At 48.7% G+C, this 19,806-nt stretch overlaps 2 protein-coding genes across 3 annotated transcripts in view; one reads left to right on the top strand and one right to left on the bottom strand.

Annotated features, from left to right (window-relative positions):
- Positions 1–2,707: 2,707 nt before the first annotated feature.
- Positions 2,708–3,487, bottom strand: LOC136631709 (uncharacterized). The gene has a single exon (XM_066605996.1). The coding sequence runs from the start codon at positions 3,485–3,487 to the stop codon at positions 2,708–2,710; it is 780 nt and encodes a 259-aa protein (XP_066462093.1).
- A 974-nt stretch (positions 3,488–4,461) lies between these two features.
- The window catches only part of LOC136631729 (sodium channel subunit beta-2-like), a 56,355-nt gene continuing 41,010 nt past the window's right edge, over positions 4,462–19,806 (top strand). For both annotated transcript variants that reach the window (XM_066606029.1, XM_066606028.1), the window contains exons 1-2: positions 4,462–4,661; positions 16,931–17,094. In XM_066606029.1, the coding sequence (XP_066462126.1) occupies positions 4,604–4,661; positions 16,931–17,094 (222 nt within the window). In that variant the 5' untranslated portion in view covers positions 4,462–4,603. The remainder of the gene's footprint in view (positions 4,662–16,930; positions 17,095–19,806) is intronic.

Here is a 19,806-nt window from a genome sequence, read left to right as displayed (position 1 = left end):
TCCCTCCGCAGCCCCACCTATTGGGAGGCGGCTTCCCTATAAGCCAAGATCTAACCTGTAGCATGACTGAGGGCATGAGCAGAGTCTTCTCCAGAAGGAAAACTCGCCCATCCGCAGACAGGCTGTTTCAGGGCGTCGCTACCTTCCATCGGGTGGCGCTGTGGAGGTGCTTTTCCACCTCCTCTGCATATCTATTTCCCAGGAAGCATTGCATGGCCTATAAAGACTTGGCACTCTCCACAAGGAGAAACCTTATGGAACTTTCATGTGGCTGATGAATAAAATAGCCTTCTAAGAACTATCTCACCGGCGCTTGAAAGAAGCAAGTTTCATACAAAGTTACTATGGAAGCCAACATCCAACGAAGCTCTGCGTGTGTCCGCAGCCTAAAGCAGGTCTGCCAGGAATGGATGTGCGGGGTGTCCTGTCTATCTCACCGTGAACAGGGCATGTTAAAGTGGGCTACATGTTGGCTGCCCCTCCAGCCCCCTAGGTCACCTGCACTCTCAGTATGCAGCTACCAGACTCCTCAGGCCGGTGGTATTTCTGGTGCGGACTGTTAGAACTATTCCGACAGCACGGTCCCCCCGGGCCTCTGTATACCTCCAGGTAACCCTTTCACATGACAATCAGCGGTCTCAGCAACATTGAGGCCAGTGATTGGCTGTCGTGGTGAGGGGGGTTCCGGTCCTGCAAGTATGTGGAGGCTGCAGGGAACGCAGCGGCCAGGGATCGGAGAGGAGGAGTATGAAATGGGTGGGTATGCTCCATTTACTATTTACACCTGTGCCAGCCTGTAGGATAAAAGTAAGTAGATCAGACGACCACCTCGACCCCGAGAGAACCAAGATGTCCGACACGCCCAGGCCTCCTATCAGGGAAGCATTGGGGCACCGCCATACACATTACATGACTCGCTGCTCCCGCCAATATTAGTGAGTTCTTCCACTGCCAACAGTTGTAGCCAAGTGTACCCTGATTGTGGTAACTTTGTGGGACGAGCTATCTTATCCTAAAGCGTGGCTGAGTTTTCAGCAAGTATTCCTGAATGCACTCCGTCCTTCTGATTCGCCGCTGGTTCATGTCTGTAAGTCCTGATTTGCAAGTAGTCTTCCCCATTTTTCCATTGCTTTGCTGTTTGCAATCTACTTGCAGGGAGGGACATGTAGCAAGCCTAGCAATCTGCCAGTAGTTCACTGTCCTGACTTTCTTGTCGTTACTTCCTATGTTGCATTGCACTGTCTCTGGTCCAATCAGCAGTGAGGCAGTATCTGACTGCCCGCCCCTCTGCTTTCACAGGACGATTCAGGAACTTAGAGACATTCTGGCCAAGTGGTTAACCCAATATAATGTGCGCACACACACACACACACACACGCACGCACGCACACACACGCACACACACGCACACACACACACACGTGTTAGAACAGCAGGAGATTGCAGCCACTGTATAAACAGATCGGTCAGCCTGTGATGACAGCTCCTCCCCTGTGTCCCAGTAACTATAGAAGCTCAACACCTAGCAACAGGCAGTGGATTGCAGAGGAGCTGGAAGGAGACCTTCAGTGTCAGACTCTTCAAACTTGATTTCCAGGAGTAAAACCACAATGTTTTTAATGAAAGTATATAACAAGCTTGATGAGCCGCGCCGAGGCTGTTAGATGAGCTGAAGTTCTCCGAAAGGTTACTGGCCCTTTAAGCGCTTCAGAAGCTCTTGAGCGGGTCAACAAGCTGAATGCAGTTAGATTTGGCTGCATCCGTGCCTCGTGCGCCGCGCTGGTTGTGCGCCGTCAGAAGTTTGTTCTGAAAGTGCGCTGAGCGGCTCGTTTCCTGGATGCATCGCATTAGTGGGAACGCTGCGTCTGCAGTTCAGCTCTCCGGGATTAATATTTCATAAGGCGGAAAGGGATAATTGATCCCTCGTTCGAGCGACCGCCTGCCCAGGTCCCCCAGGAGGCGCCACATATACAGTCTCTACTCGCTGCATTTGATTCTATACACATTTCCCATCAGGACTCTCGTGAAGCTGGGGATTCGCATCGGTCTGCAGATACTCGGCCGATGTCCTCATGCCACATCGCTGCATGTTCTATCTTGTCGCGTCATCGGAACGCATCGCCCATTGTTTACACTGCATGCCGCGCGGCGTGAGGTTGCCCACTGACAACAATGGTAAACGCTTGGCGGTCCTCCGACGCGTGAAACGAGCGCCAGAAGATCGCTAATTCACAGAAGTGACGGGAGGCGTATCCGTGGGTGAAGCACACATTGGCGAGCACTCGCCAGTGTGAATGCGATAGCGGTCCAAGCTTCACTCGCTACATTCACACGGGCGACTACAAGATTGGCGCGATGGGTTTTGCAATAGAACGCATGTAATGACTGCATGTTATACCCAGCGTGTTCGTATGAAACCTGCTTGCACCTGCGAACGCCACGCTCCAAGAGGGAATAACGGGCCGATCTTCGAATCATTTGAATATAGAACATCGCGCAATTGTTCTGTCCTGCGACCGCTGCAAGGGAACAACTGCTCAAGGAAATCCACAAGCTGCGAGGTCTGTGCAGCTAGCAAATGCTCACAAGTTGGGCCTTTTTATTGCTTGTGTAAATGGGGCCTAAGGTAGATTTGCTGATCTGGACTCTGGGAAAAGCTGGGTGATTTGCTGATCTGGACTCTGGAAAAGCTGAGTGATTTGCTGATCTAGACTCTGGGAAAGCTGAGAAATTTGCTGATCTGGATGCTGGGAAAGCTGGGTGATTTGCTGATCTGGACCCTGGGAAAGCTGGGTGATTCGCTGATCTGTAGCCTGGGAAAGCTGGGTGATTTGCTGATCTGGACCCTGGGAAAGCTGGGTGATTTGCTGATCTGGACCCTGGGAAAGCTGGGTGATTTGCTGATCTGGACCCTGGGAAAGCTGGGTGATTTGCTGGTCTGGGCCATGGGAAAGCTGGATGATTTACTGATCTGGACCCTGGGAAAGCTCGGTAATTTGCTGATCTGTACCCTGGGAAAGCTGGGTGATTCGCCGATCTGGACCCTGGGAAAGCTGAGTGATTTACTGATCTGGACTCTGGGAAAAGCTGGGTGATTTGCTAATCTAGACTCTGGGAAAGCTGAGTAATTTGCTGATCTAGACCCTGGGAAAGCTGGGTGATTTGCTGATCTGGACTCTGAAAAAACTGGGTGAATTGCTGATCTGGACTCTTGGAAAGCTGAGTTATTTGGCGATCTGGACTCTGGAAAAAGCGGGGTGATTTGCTGATCTGGACCCTGGGAAAGCTGGGTGATTTGCTGATCTGGACTCTGGGAAAAGCTGGGTGATTTGCTGATCTGGACTCTGGGAAAAGCTGGGTGATTCGCTGTTCTGGACTCTGGGAAACCTGAGTGATTTGCTGATCTGGACCCTGGGAAAGCTGGATGATTTGCTGAACTGGGCTCTGGGAAAGCTGGATGATTTGCTCTTGCAAGGTCTATATGCATCATCCATTCAGCCTATACAGTTACTGAGTGATGATGCTCACACGACCGTATCGGAATTGCGTATCCTGCGGCCTCCCTCTGCCTGGTGGTTCGCAGTAGCTTGCAGGCGATCAGTTCCGCTTGGAAATGCATAATCCGCAAGCGCAAACTACAACGCAGCATGTTCTGCGTCCGCATGTATAAACGTATCATCTCGCCACATTCGTGATAATCGCGGGACGCAGCAAACGCCTTCACATAATTGTACGGCCGAGAAGCGATGGGACCTGCCGTGTAGTGAGGGAAAGAGCGGACGGCGCCCGTCTTCCTGCGCTCTGGCGGGGGGTATAAAAAGCGGGAATCCCCTCGTTCAGGCGCGACAACGTTCCGTACCGCAGAGCATAGTTGCGCTCATTGAAATAAGCCCTTAGCCCGGATTCCCACAAATGGATTTGCGTGCGAAAAATTTGCGATAGCAAAACGCAGAAAAGAGACCCCATGGACTTCATTGGGCTTGTCCACATCCGCAAATTTGGCGCAAAAAAAATACACAGCGCAAAATTTACCTGCACATTTGTACAAGGAAAGAACACTTCTTGAACTCATTAAACTGATCGGCCTTTTTAATGACTGAGACCATCGGCGGGTTTTTTTTACGTGCACATTAGCGCACAACTTACACGTGCAAAAAGGACAGAAAAATGCAGTTAAGTGCGCAAATTTGCAATGCCCGCTGCACAAAAACGCCATGCGAATGCGTGCACAAATACGCATACACGGGTGTGCATCTGCCCTTCAGAAATAGAACGAGGACCTCGATGGGATAAAGAAAAGCGGAGCGCGCCGCTCACGAACGCCCGGGGGCAGCCGAAAGGTAAATGACATCATCTCAGAAAGAGCAGAAATCGGTTTTTGTTTCACCCTCCTGCATCATTCCAGGAAATCCAGCAACCATAAAAGCAAGTGCTCCCACCACTCACCACCCCCAACCCTCCTGCATCGCTGCTGCTGCAGCCACGGATCCGGCCATATTGGCTTTCCAGTTCTGTCAGAGCCGCATCATCGAGGGGAAATTACATGATATAAATAGATATACTCCAGGACGGCCACCGGAGACCCCCTCACCCCTCCCCGGCCATGGGCAGGAGAGCGCGCCCTGCACTGAGCGCCGTAGCACTGGCACTCAGCCTCCTGGGTAAGTTGTATGGCCAGTTCTGCATGCACAGCTGGGTATACATCTGCCGCAATGCCAACTGCAGCTGGCGCAGAGAAACAATATGAAATCAGCAGTAAATAGTGCAGCTATATTGTAGGAGCCCCCCCGAACTCCCGGACCCCCGAGAGACCTGCTATATCCCTGACCTAGTTGTAGCAATGATCGCTGCGAGGGACGGAGGCGCAGAAGGGATTCCGCAGGGGATTAGTGCAGACTATGGAGGCCGAAGGATAAATAGGGGATTCTGGAAAGGGGAAGGAGAATTCGGCTGCGGTGGGTTCAGGGGTCCCAATAGAGGGCATGGGGTCCGGACCCCCTTACATGAAGGGATAATGCAAATGCTAAATGCTTTCTGTAAATCCCACTGGTTATGGCTCGTCGGTGCGTAAAACATCCTCTTAAAGGGCCAGTCCTACAAGGTCAGTGCAGTCGTTAACATGATTACTGCATCTACTGCCTTAATGTCGCCTACATCTGAGCGCCGATCGGAAATGACATGATACAATAGAAGGTCCCAGGAAAACTCTTCCATCTTAATGCAGCCGCCCCTCCCCCACCCCTGGTAACTTGACTCAGCAGATATTGATCCTGTACCCCTGCCTCTCCAGTCAGTGCAGTACCACCATTCTCCACCAGGGGCCTCTTAACCCCTTATTCCCTTCCCCCTGCAATGTGACCTGCACAGTGCAGCAGATGCCGGTCCCGGATATACCCGCAGTGCAGCAACCACAGAGGAGAGATACTAGACATCCATGCATTAACATATAGGGCTGGAGGAGAGAACTTTGTGCAGTCCTTTGTGGTAAGTGAGGATGAAGTATGGCGGCCGCGGACTGGAGGACCCGCCAATAATAACAGGTCGCTTTTGGAAATACATTCAGATTTAAAGTTTCACATATCACAGCAAACTGCAAAAGTAGCGCCCCCCGTATCCGATGTCAGCGGCGCGGAGGTCCCTCGCAGACCGGACGCTTCCCGCCTCAATGCTTCTCACAAACTACATTGATGGCATTTTCCAGATTTCTATTAATAAAGTTTAATCGCTGTAGAAATGAAAAGTTCGACAACTTTCTAATCTGCTTTAAGTTTCACTTCCTCAGCAGTTTCAGGTTGTGTTTGCTGTCAGTGAATGAGAACCCTCTGCAGACTGTACATATCTAGTCCTGCGCTCAGCGGTGCTACTGTATCCAATCTGGGTAATGCAACTACAGACGGAAACATTGTAGCAAAGCTGCTGCGGATGCGCTGATAGAGCTGGGAGCGGGACCAGCTATGTACAATGTATCTGGAGTCCACTGGGCGTGGTCTACACTGGATACAATTGTATCCACTGCTCAGCTGACACTTAAAGGGGTTTCCCCACTATAAGAAAAGTGTAACAGCTGAGTATGGCATGTAATGACAATAGCGGCAGGACCCCCAGCAGAGGTCAGGGGCCAAACTGCTGGCATCATGGCACCCAGGATGCGGCCTCTGATTGGCTGTGGCAGTCATGTGACGTCGGCCTGCAGTCAGGGGAGTATTGCCCCCTTTGTTACTTTATGCCACACTCAGCTGTTAAAGAATTAAAGTGGGAAAACCCCATTCAATGAGAACCGCAAACTCCAAGAATGGAAACATAAGGGAGAACTTTTTATTTATACAGTGAAAAAGCTTTTTTTACACTAAATCAGAAAACCTCCCTCAGGGCTCACAGGGGCGGATTGTTACCGCGTATTATGTGGGCGCTTTACGTGTGATATGTGGTAACTCGCAGGCAAACCATGACATTCCCTTACACAGGTCCAGTCACATGAGCGTAATACACAAGTGCAAAACAGAATGCAAGACAGAGCCCATTGTTCTTTATGGGCGTGTATATCCATGTCCCCATACACAATTACATATGTGCCGTAGCTGTGAGATCGCATGGGAAACATAAACCAAAAAAAACGCCAGTAGTACTGCGCCTGACAGCGCTGCCGTAAGTGGCAGCACCCCCAATTACCGCCGTCTCCAAAGCTGTAAAATGGTGCATGACCCCCGCAGTGTTTTACAGTTATGTCCATGTGAGCCCAACTTAAAGAGTATTAACCACATACAATACTTATCCTGTACTGATCCTGTGTTACATCCGCTGTTATACTCCAGAGCTGCACTCACTGTTCTGCTGGTGGAGTCACTGTGTACATACATTACTTATCCTGTACTGATCCTGAGTTACATCCTGTATTATACCCCAGAGCTGCACTCACTATTCTGCTGGTGGAGTCACTGTGTACATACATTACTTATCCTGTACTGCTCCTGAGTTACATCCTGTATTATACCCCAGAGCTGCACTCACTATTCTGCTGGTGGAGTCACTGTGTACATACATTACTTATCCTGTACTGATCCCGAGTTACATCCTGTATTATACCCCAGAGCTGCACTCACTATTCTGCTGGTGGAGGCACTGTGTACATACATTACTAATCCTGTACTGCTCCTGAGTTACATCCTGTATTATACTCCAGAGCTGCACTCACTATTCTGCTGGTGGAGTCACTGCGTACATACATTACTTATCCTGTACTGCTCCTGAGTTACATCCTGTATTATACCCCAGAGCTGCACTCACTATTCTGCTGGTGGAGTCACTGTGTACATACATTACTTATCCTGTACTGATCCTGAGTTACATCTTGTATTATACTCCAGAGCTGCACTCACTATTCTGCTGGTGGAGTCACTGTGTACATACATTACTTATCCTGTACTGATCCTGAGTTACATCCTGTATTATACTCCAGTGCTGCACTCACTATTCTGCTGGTGGAGTCACTGTGTACATACATTACTTATCCTGTACTGATCCTGAGTTACATCCTGTATTATCCTCCAGAGCTGCACTCACTATTCTGCTGGTGGGGTCACTGTGTACATACATTACTTATCCTGTACTGCTCCTGAGTTACATCCTGGATTATACCCCAGAGCTGCACTCACTATTCTGCTGGTGGAGTCACTGTGTACATACATTACTTATCCTGTACTGCTCCTGAGTTACATCCTGTATTATACTCCAGAGCTGCACTCACTATTCTGCTGGTGGAGTCACTGTGCACATACATTACTTATCCTGTACTGACCCTGAGTTACATCCTGTATTATCCTCCAGAGCTGCACTCACTATTCTGCTGCTGGAATCACTGTGTACATACATTACTTATCCTGTACTGCTCCTGAGTTACATCCTGTATTATACCCCAGAGCTGTACTCACTATTCTGCTGGTGGAGTCACTGTGTACATACATTACTTATCCTGTACTGATCCTGAGTTACATCCTGTATTATACTCCAGAGCTGCACTCCCTATTCTGCTGGTGGAGTCACTGTGTACATACATTACTTATCCTGTACTGCTCCTGAGTTACATCCTGCATTATACCCCAGAGCTGCACTCACTATTCTGCTGGTGGAGTCACTGTATATATACATTACTTATCCTGTACTGATCCTGAGTTGCATCCTGTATTATCCTCCAGAGCTGCACTCACTATTCTGCTGCTGGAGTCACTGTGTACATACATTACTTATCCTGTACTGATCCTGAGTTACATCCTGTATAATACTCCAGAGCTGCACTCACTATTCTGCTGGTGGAGTCACTGTGTACATACATTACTTATCCTGTACTGATCCTGAGTTACATCCTGTACTATACTCCAGAGCTGCACTCACTATTCTACTGGTGGAGTCACTGTGTACATACATTACTTATCCTGTACTGATCCTGAGTTACATCGTGTATTATACCCCAGAGCTGCACTCACTATTCTGCTGGTGGAGTCACTGTGTACATACATTACTTATCCTGTACTGATCCTGTGTTACATCCTGTGTTATACCCCAGAGCTGCACTCACTATTCTGCTGGTGGAGTCACTGTGTACATACATTACTTATCCTGTACTGATCCTGTGTTACATCCTGTGTTATACTCCAGAGCTGCACTCACTATTCTGCTGGTGGAGTCACTGTGTACATACATTACTTATCCTGTACTGATCCTGTGTTACATCCTGTGTTATACTCCAGAGCTGCACTCTCTACTCTCCGGGTTGAGCAGATGGAGTAGCATAATCCTACAGTCCAAGCTCTACAGACTTCAGAGCTAACATCTCCCAGTATTCCTTGCTTGCTCAATGTCTTCGTAGATCTTTCCACCTGGGAATTAAAGATTATGGACACTTTTGGCCTGGAAACAATGTTTTCCATCTGTTAAGGTCAATTTACACATAGAGATATCTTTCAAAAGATTGATTGTTCGTTTTGCATTAAAGTACTAATAGGCACTAATTGCTATTAGTGCTTTACTAGCTTTATTTACATGCAAATGAGCTTCTGGGAGCTGTTTCAGAACTCAGCAGGAGGTCTGAGCTCTGTAATTAGCAGTATTGTTCTGCCACAGGCTCCCCGTGATGAGTTCAGCACCATGGACAGCAGACACAGCATGCGGTCCTGCTTATCAGCTGTTCTGCTGAATGATGGTTTTCAAGCAGAACTTAAACCATGGTTCAGCAGAAAACTGAAAGATGGGCAGATTTAGACACAACGATTAGACGGCTTTTGAGCGATAATTGTTGCGTCTAAATGGGGCTTTAGTACAGATAGTCCCCGACTTGCGAACATTCGAGTTACGAATTTCGCTAGATACAAACTATCTGTCCTGCACAGTATGATGTCATGCTATGGCTCCCGCCCCCTAATGCTATGGCAATACATCATACTGTGCAGGGACCGGGCAGGCCGCTATCAAGCCTGATAGCAGCCTGTCCGGTCAGATCGCGGTTGCTAGGCAGCCGGGGGCCTTCTGAAAGGCCCTAGGGCTGTCTATGAAGAGTGCCTATCAAGCCGTGCGCTCTATGGGCACTCTGCATAGGCAGCCCCGGGGCCTTTCAGGAGGTCCCCGGCTGCCTAGCAACCGCACAGCGTTTCGCGATCTCATCGGGAGACGCTGTACGGGCCCCCTGAACGTCGGGTGCAGCGGGCACCCGGCGGCAGCAGCTCCGACAAGCCGCGCCGCTCGGCGGAACTGTTAACACTCTAAATACCGCTGTCAGAGCGGTATTTAAAGTGTTAACAGTTCCGACAAGCGGCGCGGCTCGTCGGAGCTGCTGCCGCCGGGTGCCCGCTGTAAGAACAGCCGGCACCCGACGTTGTATGGAGCGGGATCCACCCGCGATCCCGCTCCATACTACCATTTGTTCGACTTGCGAACAAAACGGACTTGCGAACGGGCTCCCGGAATGGAACCTGTTTGCAAGTCGGGGAGCACCTGTAGTTACCTTCAGCTAAACGTTTCCAGATGCAATCTCCATTCCTTCATCCTCGGACTCACTGATGTGCAGCTCGCATTCTGCTCCTGGTTTCAGATTTGGCTCTTGTGATAAATGTTGGATGTGAGGTCTGTGTGTCCAGGATGCTGCTGCTGGCACCGGCTCTTATTTATCAGCACAGCGTTAGTCCATGAGAGATCTCTGACATACACCCATGCTGAGGAGTGTGCGGCTCCCAACTCCCTTCCCCTGCAGAGTCTGCTGTGGGTGTTCTCCCCTTTTTTTTACACTGATACACACCCTATGTGATTCTCCAAATCCCCCTGCAGACTGCTGTGTGTGTTCTTTCTTCTCTATGTAACATAGTATGTTGGCTGAATGAAGACCATGTCCATCTAGTTCAGCCTGTCTCCCCCTCCTCCTTGTTGATCCAGAGGAAGGTAAAAAAAAAACAGCAAGCCAATTTGCTCCTATGGAGGAAAAAATTCCTTCCCGACTCCATAATGGTGGTCAGAATAATCCCTGGATCAACCTCTGATAGTTCCTCCCTGACTGTAAGACCCGGATCACCAACCCGCTGGTCACCTAATGTCCATATCCTGTAATATCATATAAAGACATTCAGTCCCTCTTAAACTGCTCTATGGATCCTGCCATCACCACGTCCTCAGGCAGAGAGTTCCACAGTCTCACTGCTCTTACAGTAAAGAACCCCCTTCTGTGTTGGTGATGAAACCTGCTTTCCTCTAATCGTAGCGGATGCCCTCGTTACCGTCGCAGTCCTGGGTGTAAACAGATCCTGGCAGAGATCCTTGTATCGTCCCTCATGTATTTATACATAGTTATTTGGTCGCCCCTTAGCCGTCTGTTTTCTAGAGTCCATAACTGTGCGCAGTATTCCATGTGAGGCCTGACTAGTGCCTTATATAGTGGGAAGACAATGTTCTCGTCCCTCGCCCCTATACCTCTTTTACTGCACCCCAATACTTTATTAGCCTTTGCAGCAGCTGACTGGCATTGGTTGCTCCAGTTTAGTCTACAGCCCACTAGTACCCCCAGGCCTTTTCCCTAGCAGTACCCCATTTAGTGTATATTGGTGACATCCGTTTCTCCTGCCCATGTGCAGAACCTTACATTTATCCACATTGACCTTCATTTCCCATCCCCCCCCCCCCCCCCCCAAGCCCCCGGCTTATCTCGGTCCGTTTGTAGCCGCACATTGTCCTCCGTTGCATTGATTATATTGTATAATTTTGTGTCATCTGCAAATATTGATATTTTGCTGTGCAGCCCCTCTATCAGGTCGTTAATAAATATATTGAACAGAATGGGGCCCAATACTGAACCCTGTGGCCCCCTGCTAGCGACGGGGGCCCAATCAGAGTATGAACCATTTATTACCCCCTTCTGCTTTCTATCTCTGAGCCAGTTCTTTATCCAGATACACACATTTTAACCCAATCCGAGCTTCTCATTTTATATATCAGCCTATTATGTGGCACGGTGTCAAATGCTTTAGAGAAGTCCAGATATACGAGATCAATAGGCTCTCCCAGGTCCAGCCTAGAGCTTACTTCATGGTAGAAGCTGATCAGATTGGTTTGACATGATCGACCCCCTCATGAACCCATGCTGGTGAGGAGTTATTCTGTTGTTCTCCTTGAGGTATTCTTCGATGGCGTCTCTCAGAATCCCCTCGTATATTTTTCCAGTTATTGAAGTGAGACTTACCGGCCTGTAGTTACCAGGCTCTCTTTTGGACCCATTTTTGTATATTGGAACCACATTGGCAATGCGCCAATCCAGCGGTACAACCCCGGTCTCTATAGTGTCCATAAATATTAGAAATAACGGTCTAGCTATCACATCCCTTAGTTCCCCTTGAACCCTTGGGTGTATTCCATCTGGGTCTGGCGATTTGTCAATTTTACTCGTTTTACTCTTTAACCGGCTCTGCACTTCCTCCTGTGTTAGGCATGCAATATTTAGTGTGGAGTTTGTTTTATTCCCTGCATCTCCTGTGACATTTCATTTGTGAGTACTCTAGAAAAAAAAAAAAATTAATAGATTTGCCTTCCCTCCATCGTCTTCTATGACTTTTCCTGCATTATTTGTTAAATTGCCAGCGCTCTCAGTGCAAATCCTTTTACTGTTTATATAATTAAAGAATAATTTCGGGTTATTTTTGCTCCCTTTGGCGATCAGTCTTTCTGCCTCCTCCCTGGCGGTTTTTATCTTTTCCTTACATAATTTGTTTTTTCGTGTTTTAGTAGTTTGAACGCTTTCTTTTTTTCGTTTATTGCCCCCCTTACCGTCTTGTCGAGCCATATTGGTTTCCTTCTACTTGTAGTTCTTTTACTTTTAAAGGGAATGAACTGCTCACATGAAGTGATTAGGATCCTTTTAAACTCCTCCCATTTGTCCTCTGTACTGATATTTTTGAGGATGTTGTCCCAATTAATGTCACCGATAGTAGTTCTGAGCTCATCAAATTTTGCTTTACTAAAGTTTAGTTTCTTTGTCGCTCCCTGATAAGGCTTCCTATTGAATGACAGCTGGAAGTTGATTATATTGTGGTCGCTGTTCCCCAAGTGCCCCTCAACCTGTACCCCCATTATACGTTCCGGTTTGTTAGTTAGTACCAGGTCCAGAGTGGCCCTCCCTCTCGTTGGTTCCTGCACAAGTTGGTTCAGGTAGTTATCTTTAATTACTCTCAAGAACTTGTCACCCCTGTGAGATTTGGAGGTTTCGTTCTCCCATGTTATATCTGGATAATTAAAGTCCCCCATGATAATTACTTCGTTGCGGTTTGACACCTCTTCTATCTGCCTTAGTAGTAAGGTTTCCGTTCCTTCTGTTGCATTTGGTGGTCTATAGAAAACCCCTATCAGGATTTTATTTATTTTCTCCTTGTATTTCTACCCACAGAGATTCTATGTGTTCATCTTCTGCATTAAGTACAATTTGACGTACAGACATACCCCTCCCCCTTTCTGGTTTCCACGGTTTCTTCTGAAGTGATTGTAACCCTGTAAATTTACTACCCAATTGCACTTATCATCCAGCCATGTTTCCGTTATTCCTACTGTATCGTAATTTTCATCAGTCATTCTCGCTACAAGCTCACCCACTTTACCGATCAGACTTCTTGCATTCATTGCCATACAATTTACTACAATGTACTGTAGTACAGTACAGAGTGTGTGTGATCTGCCCTCCATGAAAAACTGGATGCTTTCCCTGCTTTCCACATACTTTGGTCTGTTGTGTACAACATCCTCCTCCTCTTTGCCAGTATCTCTAACACTGAGAGCAAGAAGAAAGGTGAAGGAGAGAGCAGAGAAAGCTGACACAGCTAGGAGCAGCGTGAGTCTAATCTAAAATGCATTTGGAAAGTCCTCACACCCTCTCACTTTTTTGCATGTTGTTATGTTGTGTCCTTGTGTTCCTCATCATTCTGTACTCAGTACCCCATAATGACAAAGTTACAACAGAACAGAAGAAATCTTTGTAAGTTTCTTAAAAATTAAAAACTACCATTTTGCATTGACATAAGCATTCACATCCTTGTGTACGACACTTGTAGTGCTGGAAGTCACACATCTCTCTTGATCATCTCTGAGATGTTTCTACACTTTGATTGGAATCACCTGGGGTATATTCAGCTAATTGGACATAAAAGACATTCATTCCCCCATATAAGGTCTCACCGCTCACAAAGCATATCAGAGCCAAAATCAAACCATGAGGAGGACAGAACTGCCTCTAGAGCTCAGAGACAGGATCATGTGGAGGCTCAGATCTGGAGAAGCTGCAAAAACGTTTCTGTTGCCCTGAAAGTTCCCAAGAGCCCAGCAGTCTCCATAATACTTACATGGGAGAAAAACCAGGACTCTTCCTAGAGCCGCCAACCCTCAAACTAAGGGGAGAAGGGTCTTGTAAGAGAGGTGACCAAGAACCCAGCAGCCCCCATAATACTTACATGGAAGAACAACCAAGACTCTTCCTAGAGCCGCCGACCCCCAAACGAAGGGGAGAAGGGTCTAGTAAGAGAGGAGACTAAAAGTCCAACGGCCTCCATAATACTTACATGGAAGAACAACCAAGACTCTTCCTAGAGCCGCCAACCCCCAAACGAAGGGGAGAAGGGTCTAGTAAGAGAGGAGACCAAGAACCCAGCGGCCCCCATAATACTTACATGGAAGAATATCCAGGACTCTTCCTAGAGCTGCCAACCCCCAAACTAAGGAGGAGAAGGGTCTTGTAAGAGGTGACCAAGAGCCCAGCGGCCTCCATAATACTTACATGGAAGAACAACCAAGACTCTTCCTAGAGCCGCCGACCCCCAAACTAAGGGGAGAAGGGTCTTGTAAGAGAGGAGGCCAAGAACCAAGCACCTCCATAATACTTACATGGAAGAGCAACCAGGAATCTTCCTAGAGCCGCTGATTGCCAAACTTAAAGAAGGGTCTTGTTAGAGAAGTGACCAAGAGCCCAGTGGCCCCCATAATACTTACATGGAAGAACAACCAGGACTCTTCCTAGAGCCGCCAACCCCCAAACTAAGGGGGAGAAGGGTCTTGTAAGTGAGACCAAGAACCCAGCGGTCACTCTGGCTGAGCTCCAAAGATCCTGTGTGCAGATGAGAGAAACTTCCAGAAGGTCAACCATCACTGCACCCTTCACCCATCTGGGCTTTATGGTGGAGGGGACAGAAATAAGCCTCCTCAGTAAGACACATGAAAGCCACCTGGAGTTACCAAAAAGTCCCTAAAGGACCCTCAGACTGCAAGAAACAAGATTCTCTGCTCTGATGACACCAAGATGGAACTTCTTGGCCTTTCAGTGTTCTGTCCGAAGGAAACCAGGTGCCGCTCATCACCTGCCTAATACCATCCCTACAGTCAAGCCTGGTGGTGGCAGCATCATGTTGGGGGAGGGGAGACCGGTCAGGGCAGATGGAAACCAGGCGCCGCTCATCACCTGCCCAATACCATCCCTACAGTGAAGCCTGGTGGTGAAGCATCATGTGGGGGAGAGGGGGCCGGTCAGGGCGAGTGGAAACCAGGCGCTGCTCATCACCTGCCCAATGCCATCCCTACAGTAAAGCCTGGTGGTGGCAGCATCATGCTGGGGGAGAGGAGGCTGGTCAAGGTGAGTGGAAACCAGGCGCTGCTTATCACCTGCCCAATGCCATCCCTACAGTGAAGCCTGGTGGTGGCGCATTATGCTGGTGGGGGGGGGGGGGGGGGGGGGGAGACTGGTCGGGGTGGGTGGAAAGCTGAATGGAGTACAGAGATAATGACAACCTGATACAGAGCATGAGGGACCCAACGGGACATCTTTGGAGAGACCTGACAGTGGCTGTCCAAAGACGGCCCCCAGAAAATCTTGTGGCATCATCTGCAAGAACACTTGAGGCTGGAATCGCTGCCAAAGGGGCTCCAAATATGTACTGAATACAGGGTGTGAATACTTATGTCACAGCAGAACAAGAATTTTTTTTTTTAATTTACAAAGATTTCTCCGGTTTTGTTGTCACTTTGTCATTTTGGGGTACCGAATGCAGAATGATGGGAACACGACATAAGATGTAAGAAAGTGAAAGGGTGTGAAGACTTTCCGAATGCATTGCATGTCAGTAGCAGCCGGACAGTCAGCTACGTGAAGGAGTTACACAGACTCTACAGCAGCAAAGTGGTAGGAAAGTTTTATGACAGCTTTTTAAAAAGTTCTTTCATTTTGCATTAAGAAAGTAAATGAAGAATAAAACCGCCATCAGTGTGAAGGAGGCCACAGCCCGGGAGTCTGCAGAGTGATCATCATCTGCCCCACTGCATTACTATAGGATGGCGGTTATGTCGATATCACACCCAGCAGAAAGCCGTAACTCAGGATCAGTAAAAATAAAGGAATGCAGAACATTCACGGGGTTAATCCGCAAATCCCTTCTATCTGTCTCTACATTGTAACTTATTGCTTAAAGGTGGCCATTACATGCCTTGTCCTGTGGGATAGGGGACAAGTGTCTGATCTGTGGGGGGCCGACCGCTGGGAGCTCCACCTATCTATAAGGATGGGGGTCCCATGTCCTCCTGATCTCCCATGGACTTAGAATAGAGCAACAGTACGCAGGTTTAACAGTCACTCCAAACTGGGCACATGGGACCTCCATCCTCGTGATGAGTCGGGGTCCCAGCCGTCAGACACTTGTTTCCTATCCTGTGGATGGATGAGGATCTGGGAAGCCCCTTTAGTTGCCACGTTGACGTTCTGTAGCTGATGATAAAGCCTTGCTTGGGGGAATCAGTAGAAGCGCAATAGCTTTATTTAGAGTTATAAGGGGACTTTATCTTGTCTACAACCCAAACGAAGATCCCAACATCTGGTGACGTCCTGCGCTGCGGGCTGTGTATGCGCCATCTACTGTAAATCAGTAAAATAAAGGAATCATACCGTCCCCAGATACAGAACACTGTGTCTCTCCCAGATGGGGACAGCTTCCCCTCTAGCTTTATAATCAGGATAGATCATCAATAGCTGGGGGAGTCTGCTGCTTTGGACTTCTGCTGATCAGCTGTTCTCCAGGCTCCAAAGCAGGAAGCAGACAGCGACATACATTCTGCAGTGGCCTGGGTGGGTACTGCAGGCACAACTCCCACTTAAGTGAATGGAAACAGCCTCTGCAATACCAACCCAGGCGGCTGCACAATGTACAGAACTATCTGCCTCCTGCTATGTATATACTGGAAGAGCAGAGTGGCGGACAACTGATCGTCAGGGTTCAAAGCAATGGATCCTACCAATCAGCTACTGATGACCTTGCCTGGAGAACTCCACCGCCACAAGTGTCAGCCCTCCGCAGGACTTGGTGGAGTGCAGCCATCTGTCACTGACTGTTGTGCCCGTTCTGTCTTTATGCCACTAATGCTTGTATGTGCTCAGTTTGCGCATCCGGGATGGAGATTACGGTGCCCGCTGTTGTTTATGCCCTTAACGGCTCCGATATCCGGCTGCCCTGCAACTTCAACTCCTGCTACAAGATGGACACCAAACAGTTCTCCATGAACTGGACGTATCGGGGCTGTGAAAACTGTACGGAAGAGACGGTGAGCGATGGTGTGGATCACAGGGAATGTGCTGGGCCATCTGTGTGTAATGCATCCATTGTCCTCCAGCATGCCATCACTGGGTATACAACCATGAACGCCTGCGCACCATCACACTGCTGCATGGGTAGTGTCTGATTCACTTGTTTCCTTTCTGTCAGCGACTCTTCTTATGTCATAAATCTCCATTTTATCAGTGATACTCTATAATGCTGTTATGTCCAAAGCTACTGCAGATTTACACCGCAAGAGGGTTTGTCCACTTATAAACTACTGATGGCGTATCTTTAGAATAAACCGTCAATAGTAGATCGGCAAGGGTCCGGAACCTGTGATCCTCATGCACTGAGCTGATTCCTGCAGGAAGCAGACAGCTCCGTTCCTCTGCAGTGGTCAGCTTTGGTATTACACACAAAGATCCCACTCACTTCAATGGGAACTTTACGTGTAATCCCAAGCCTGACCACTGCAGTGGAACGGAGCTGTCTGCTTCCTGCAGGAATTAGCTCAGTGCATGAGGATCACAGGTTACAGACCTTTGCCGATCTACAATTGATGGTTTACCCTAAGGATATGCCATCAGAAGTGGAAAACGGCCCTTATGGCCACATTCAAATGAGTGATTTTGTTCTGGAAAAGAGGGATTGATCGTAATCTGTTTGTTTGTCCATGTGTCACCTATAGGTCTCGTGTGTCAACTGTAGGCGTCCTGTCACCTTTAGGCGTTGTGTGTGACTGGCCACATCGTGTCTCATCTGAGGTGTCATGTGTCACCTGTAGGCATCGTGTGTCAACTGTAGGTGTCGTGTGTCACTTGTAGGTGTCGTGTGTCACCTGTAGGCGTCGTGTGTCAACTGTAGGCGTCGTGTGTCACCTGTAGGTGTCGTGTGTCACCTGTAGGCGTCGTATGTCACCTGTAGGCGTCGTGTGCCACCTGTAGACGTCGTGTGTCACCTGTAGGTGTCGTGTGTCACCTGTAGGTGTTGTGTGTCACCTGTAGACGTCGTGTGTCACCTGTAGGTGTTGTGTGTCACTTGTAGACGTCGTGTGTCACCTGTAGGTGTTGTGTGCCACCTGTAGACGTCGTGTGTCACCTGTAGGTGTTGTGTGTCACCTGTAGACGTCGTGTGTCACCTGTAGGTGTTGTGTGTCACCTGTAGACGTCGTGTGTCACCTGTAGGTGTTGTGTGTCACCTGTAGGTGTTGTGTGTCACCTGTAGACGTCGTGTGTCACCTGTAGGTGTTGTGTGTCACCTGTAGGTGTTGTGTGTCACCTGTAGACGTCGTGTGTCACCTGTAGGTGTTGTGTGTCACCTGTAGACGTCGTGTGTCACCTGTAGGTGTTGTGTGTCACCTGTAGACGTCGTGTGTCACCTGTAGGTGTTGTGTGTCACCTGTAGACGTCGTGTGTCACCTGTAGGTGTTGTGTGTCACCTGTAGGCTTCCTGTGTCTGTTTTCTTTTCATTTCCATGTTGCACCCATTTTTCTTGTTTGCAAAAAAAAAACAACTAAAAGGAGCCCAATTTTTCCTCTAGGAAATCGGAGAACAATCACCTGCTGTGATTCTTTTAGTCCTATGAGCTGAGCTTGTGGGCTGATAGTTGGACCTGCTGAGTCCGGGGATGTAAATGTTTACCTTCCCTGCATTGAGCAGCAGGCTGAGGGGTCTGCCCATTATTAAATGAGTGCGGGCGGACCACTTAGCACGCCGCTCAATGCACTGCAGCAGCGGCTTTCAGTGGGGCACAGCGGGGGAGGTAAGCATAACACTTACATTCCCTACTGTCAGCCCACAAGCTTAGCTCATAGGACTAAAAGTTGGTGACAAAGTCATTTTAACACCTTCAGTCCATGTAAAAAAAATGCATGTCTGAATCGTCCTGCTGCCAGCAGTTGGTCTGCATGCCGTCTGCACACAGGCAAGAACTACGCCGTCTGAATAAGCCCTGAAGGAGCGTTTGTATCTCAGACATTTATGGTGTATCCACAAGATGTGGCTTCCACCTCTAGGACCTGCACCTCTCTCTAGAGGAGAGCTGCCCGCCCTGTGCCGCCACATCCAGGTGACCGGGGGTCAAGTAGTCGGGGAGCTCTGCTGCTTCCATAAGTTGTCAGGCTGCGCTGTAGAAGTAACAGCCATTGACTTCCATGGGAGATGTGGAAACGGAGCTAGGCTCCTTCTGTACAAGTGGGCCACCTGACTGCCAGGATGCAGCAGCCAGCAACAAGGTGGCCCAGATGAGAATACCCCCTGGTGCCCATAATTTGCCTCGGTTTATACCCCGGTGTGATATGGCGGACTATTAGTAGTTACCTGCATACTCTGAATCAGCCATCCCGCTGCCGCTTCCGGGCTGCCGACAGCAGTGTGCCGCCGTCTAATGGGGCTAATGGGCAGAGGTAAGAGAGCAGTCCTTAGAGATGCTATGAGCCAAGCCCAAAGGATCTATCACACCTGCCTGTTAGTTATAGGGTCACGTTCATTAATTAGGGTGTTACTCAATGAGTGTTAACGGTCGGGGGTAACACTGGGTTCACCACTACTTGCCGAGCTGCATCTGGACTTTCCACTTGAAACAATGAGGAGTACAGAAGGAGCCTTGAGGTGGCCATAAATGTTAGATGAGTGTAAGCTGAACCCGCTGATATTGGAGGGTCTGGACAACGATGCACATGGGGGGTCTGCAGACTCCCCTGACGGCAGATGTTGG

This window comes from Eleutherodactylus coqui, chromosome 6 (assembly GCF_035609145.1).
Source record: "Eleutherodactylus coqui strain aEleCoq1 chromosome 6, aEleCoq1.hap1, whole genome shotgun sequence".
Taxonomy (NCBI): domain Eukaryota; kingdom Metazoa; phylum Chordata; class Amphibia; order Anura; family Eleutherodactylidae; genus Eleutherodactylus; species Eleutherodactylus coqui.
This window is presented reverse-complemented; position numbering and strand designations above follow the sequence as displayed.

What these genes read in the sequence shown, in the direction of transcription:
- LOC136631709 (XM_066605996.1), bottom strand. Translation starts at nt 3,487, where the DNA reads ATGCATATAGACCTTGCAAGAGCAAATCATCCAGCTTTCCCAGAGCCC.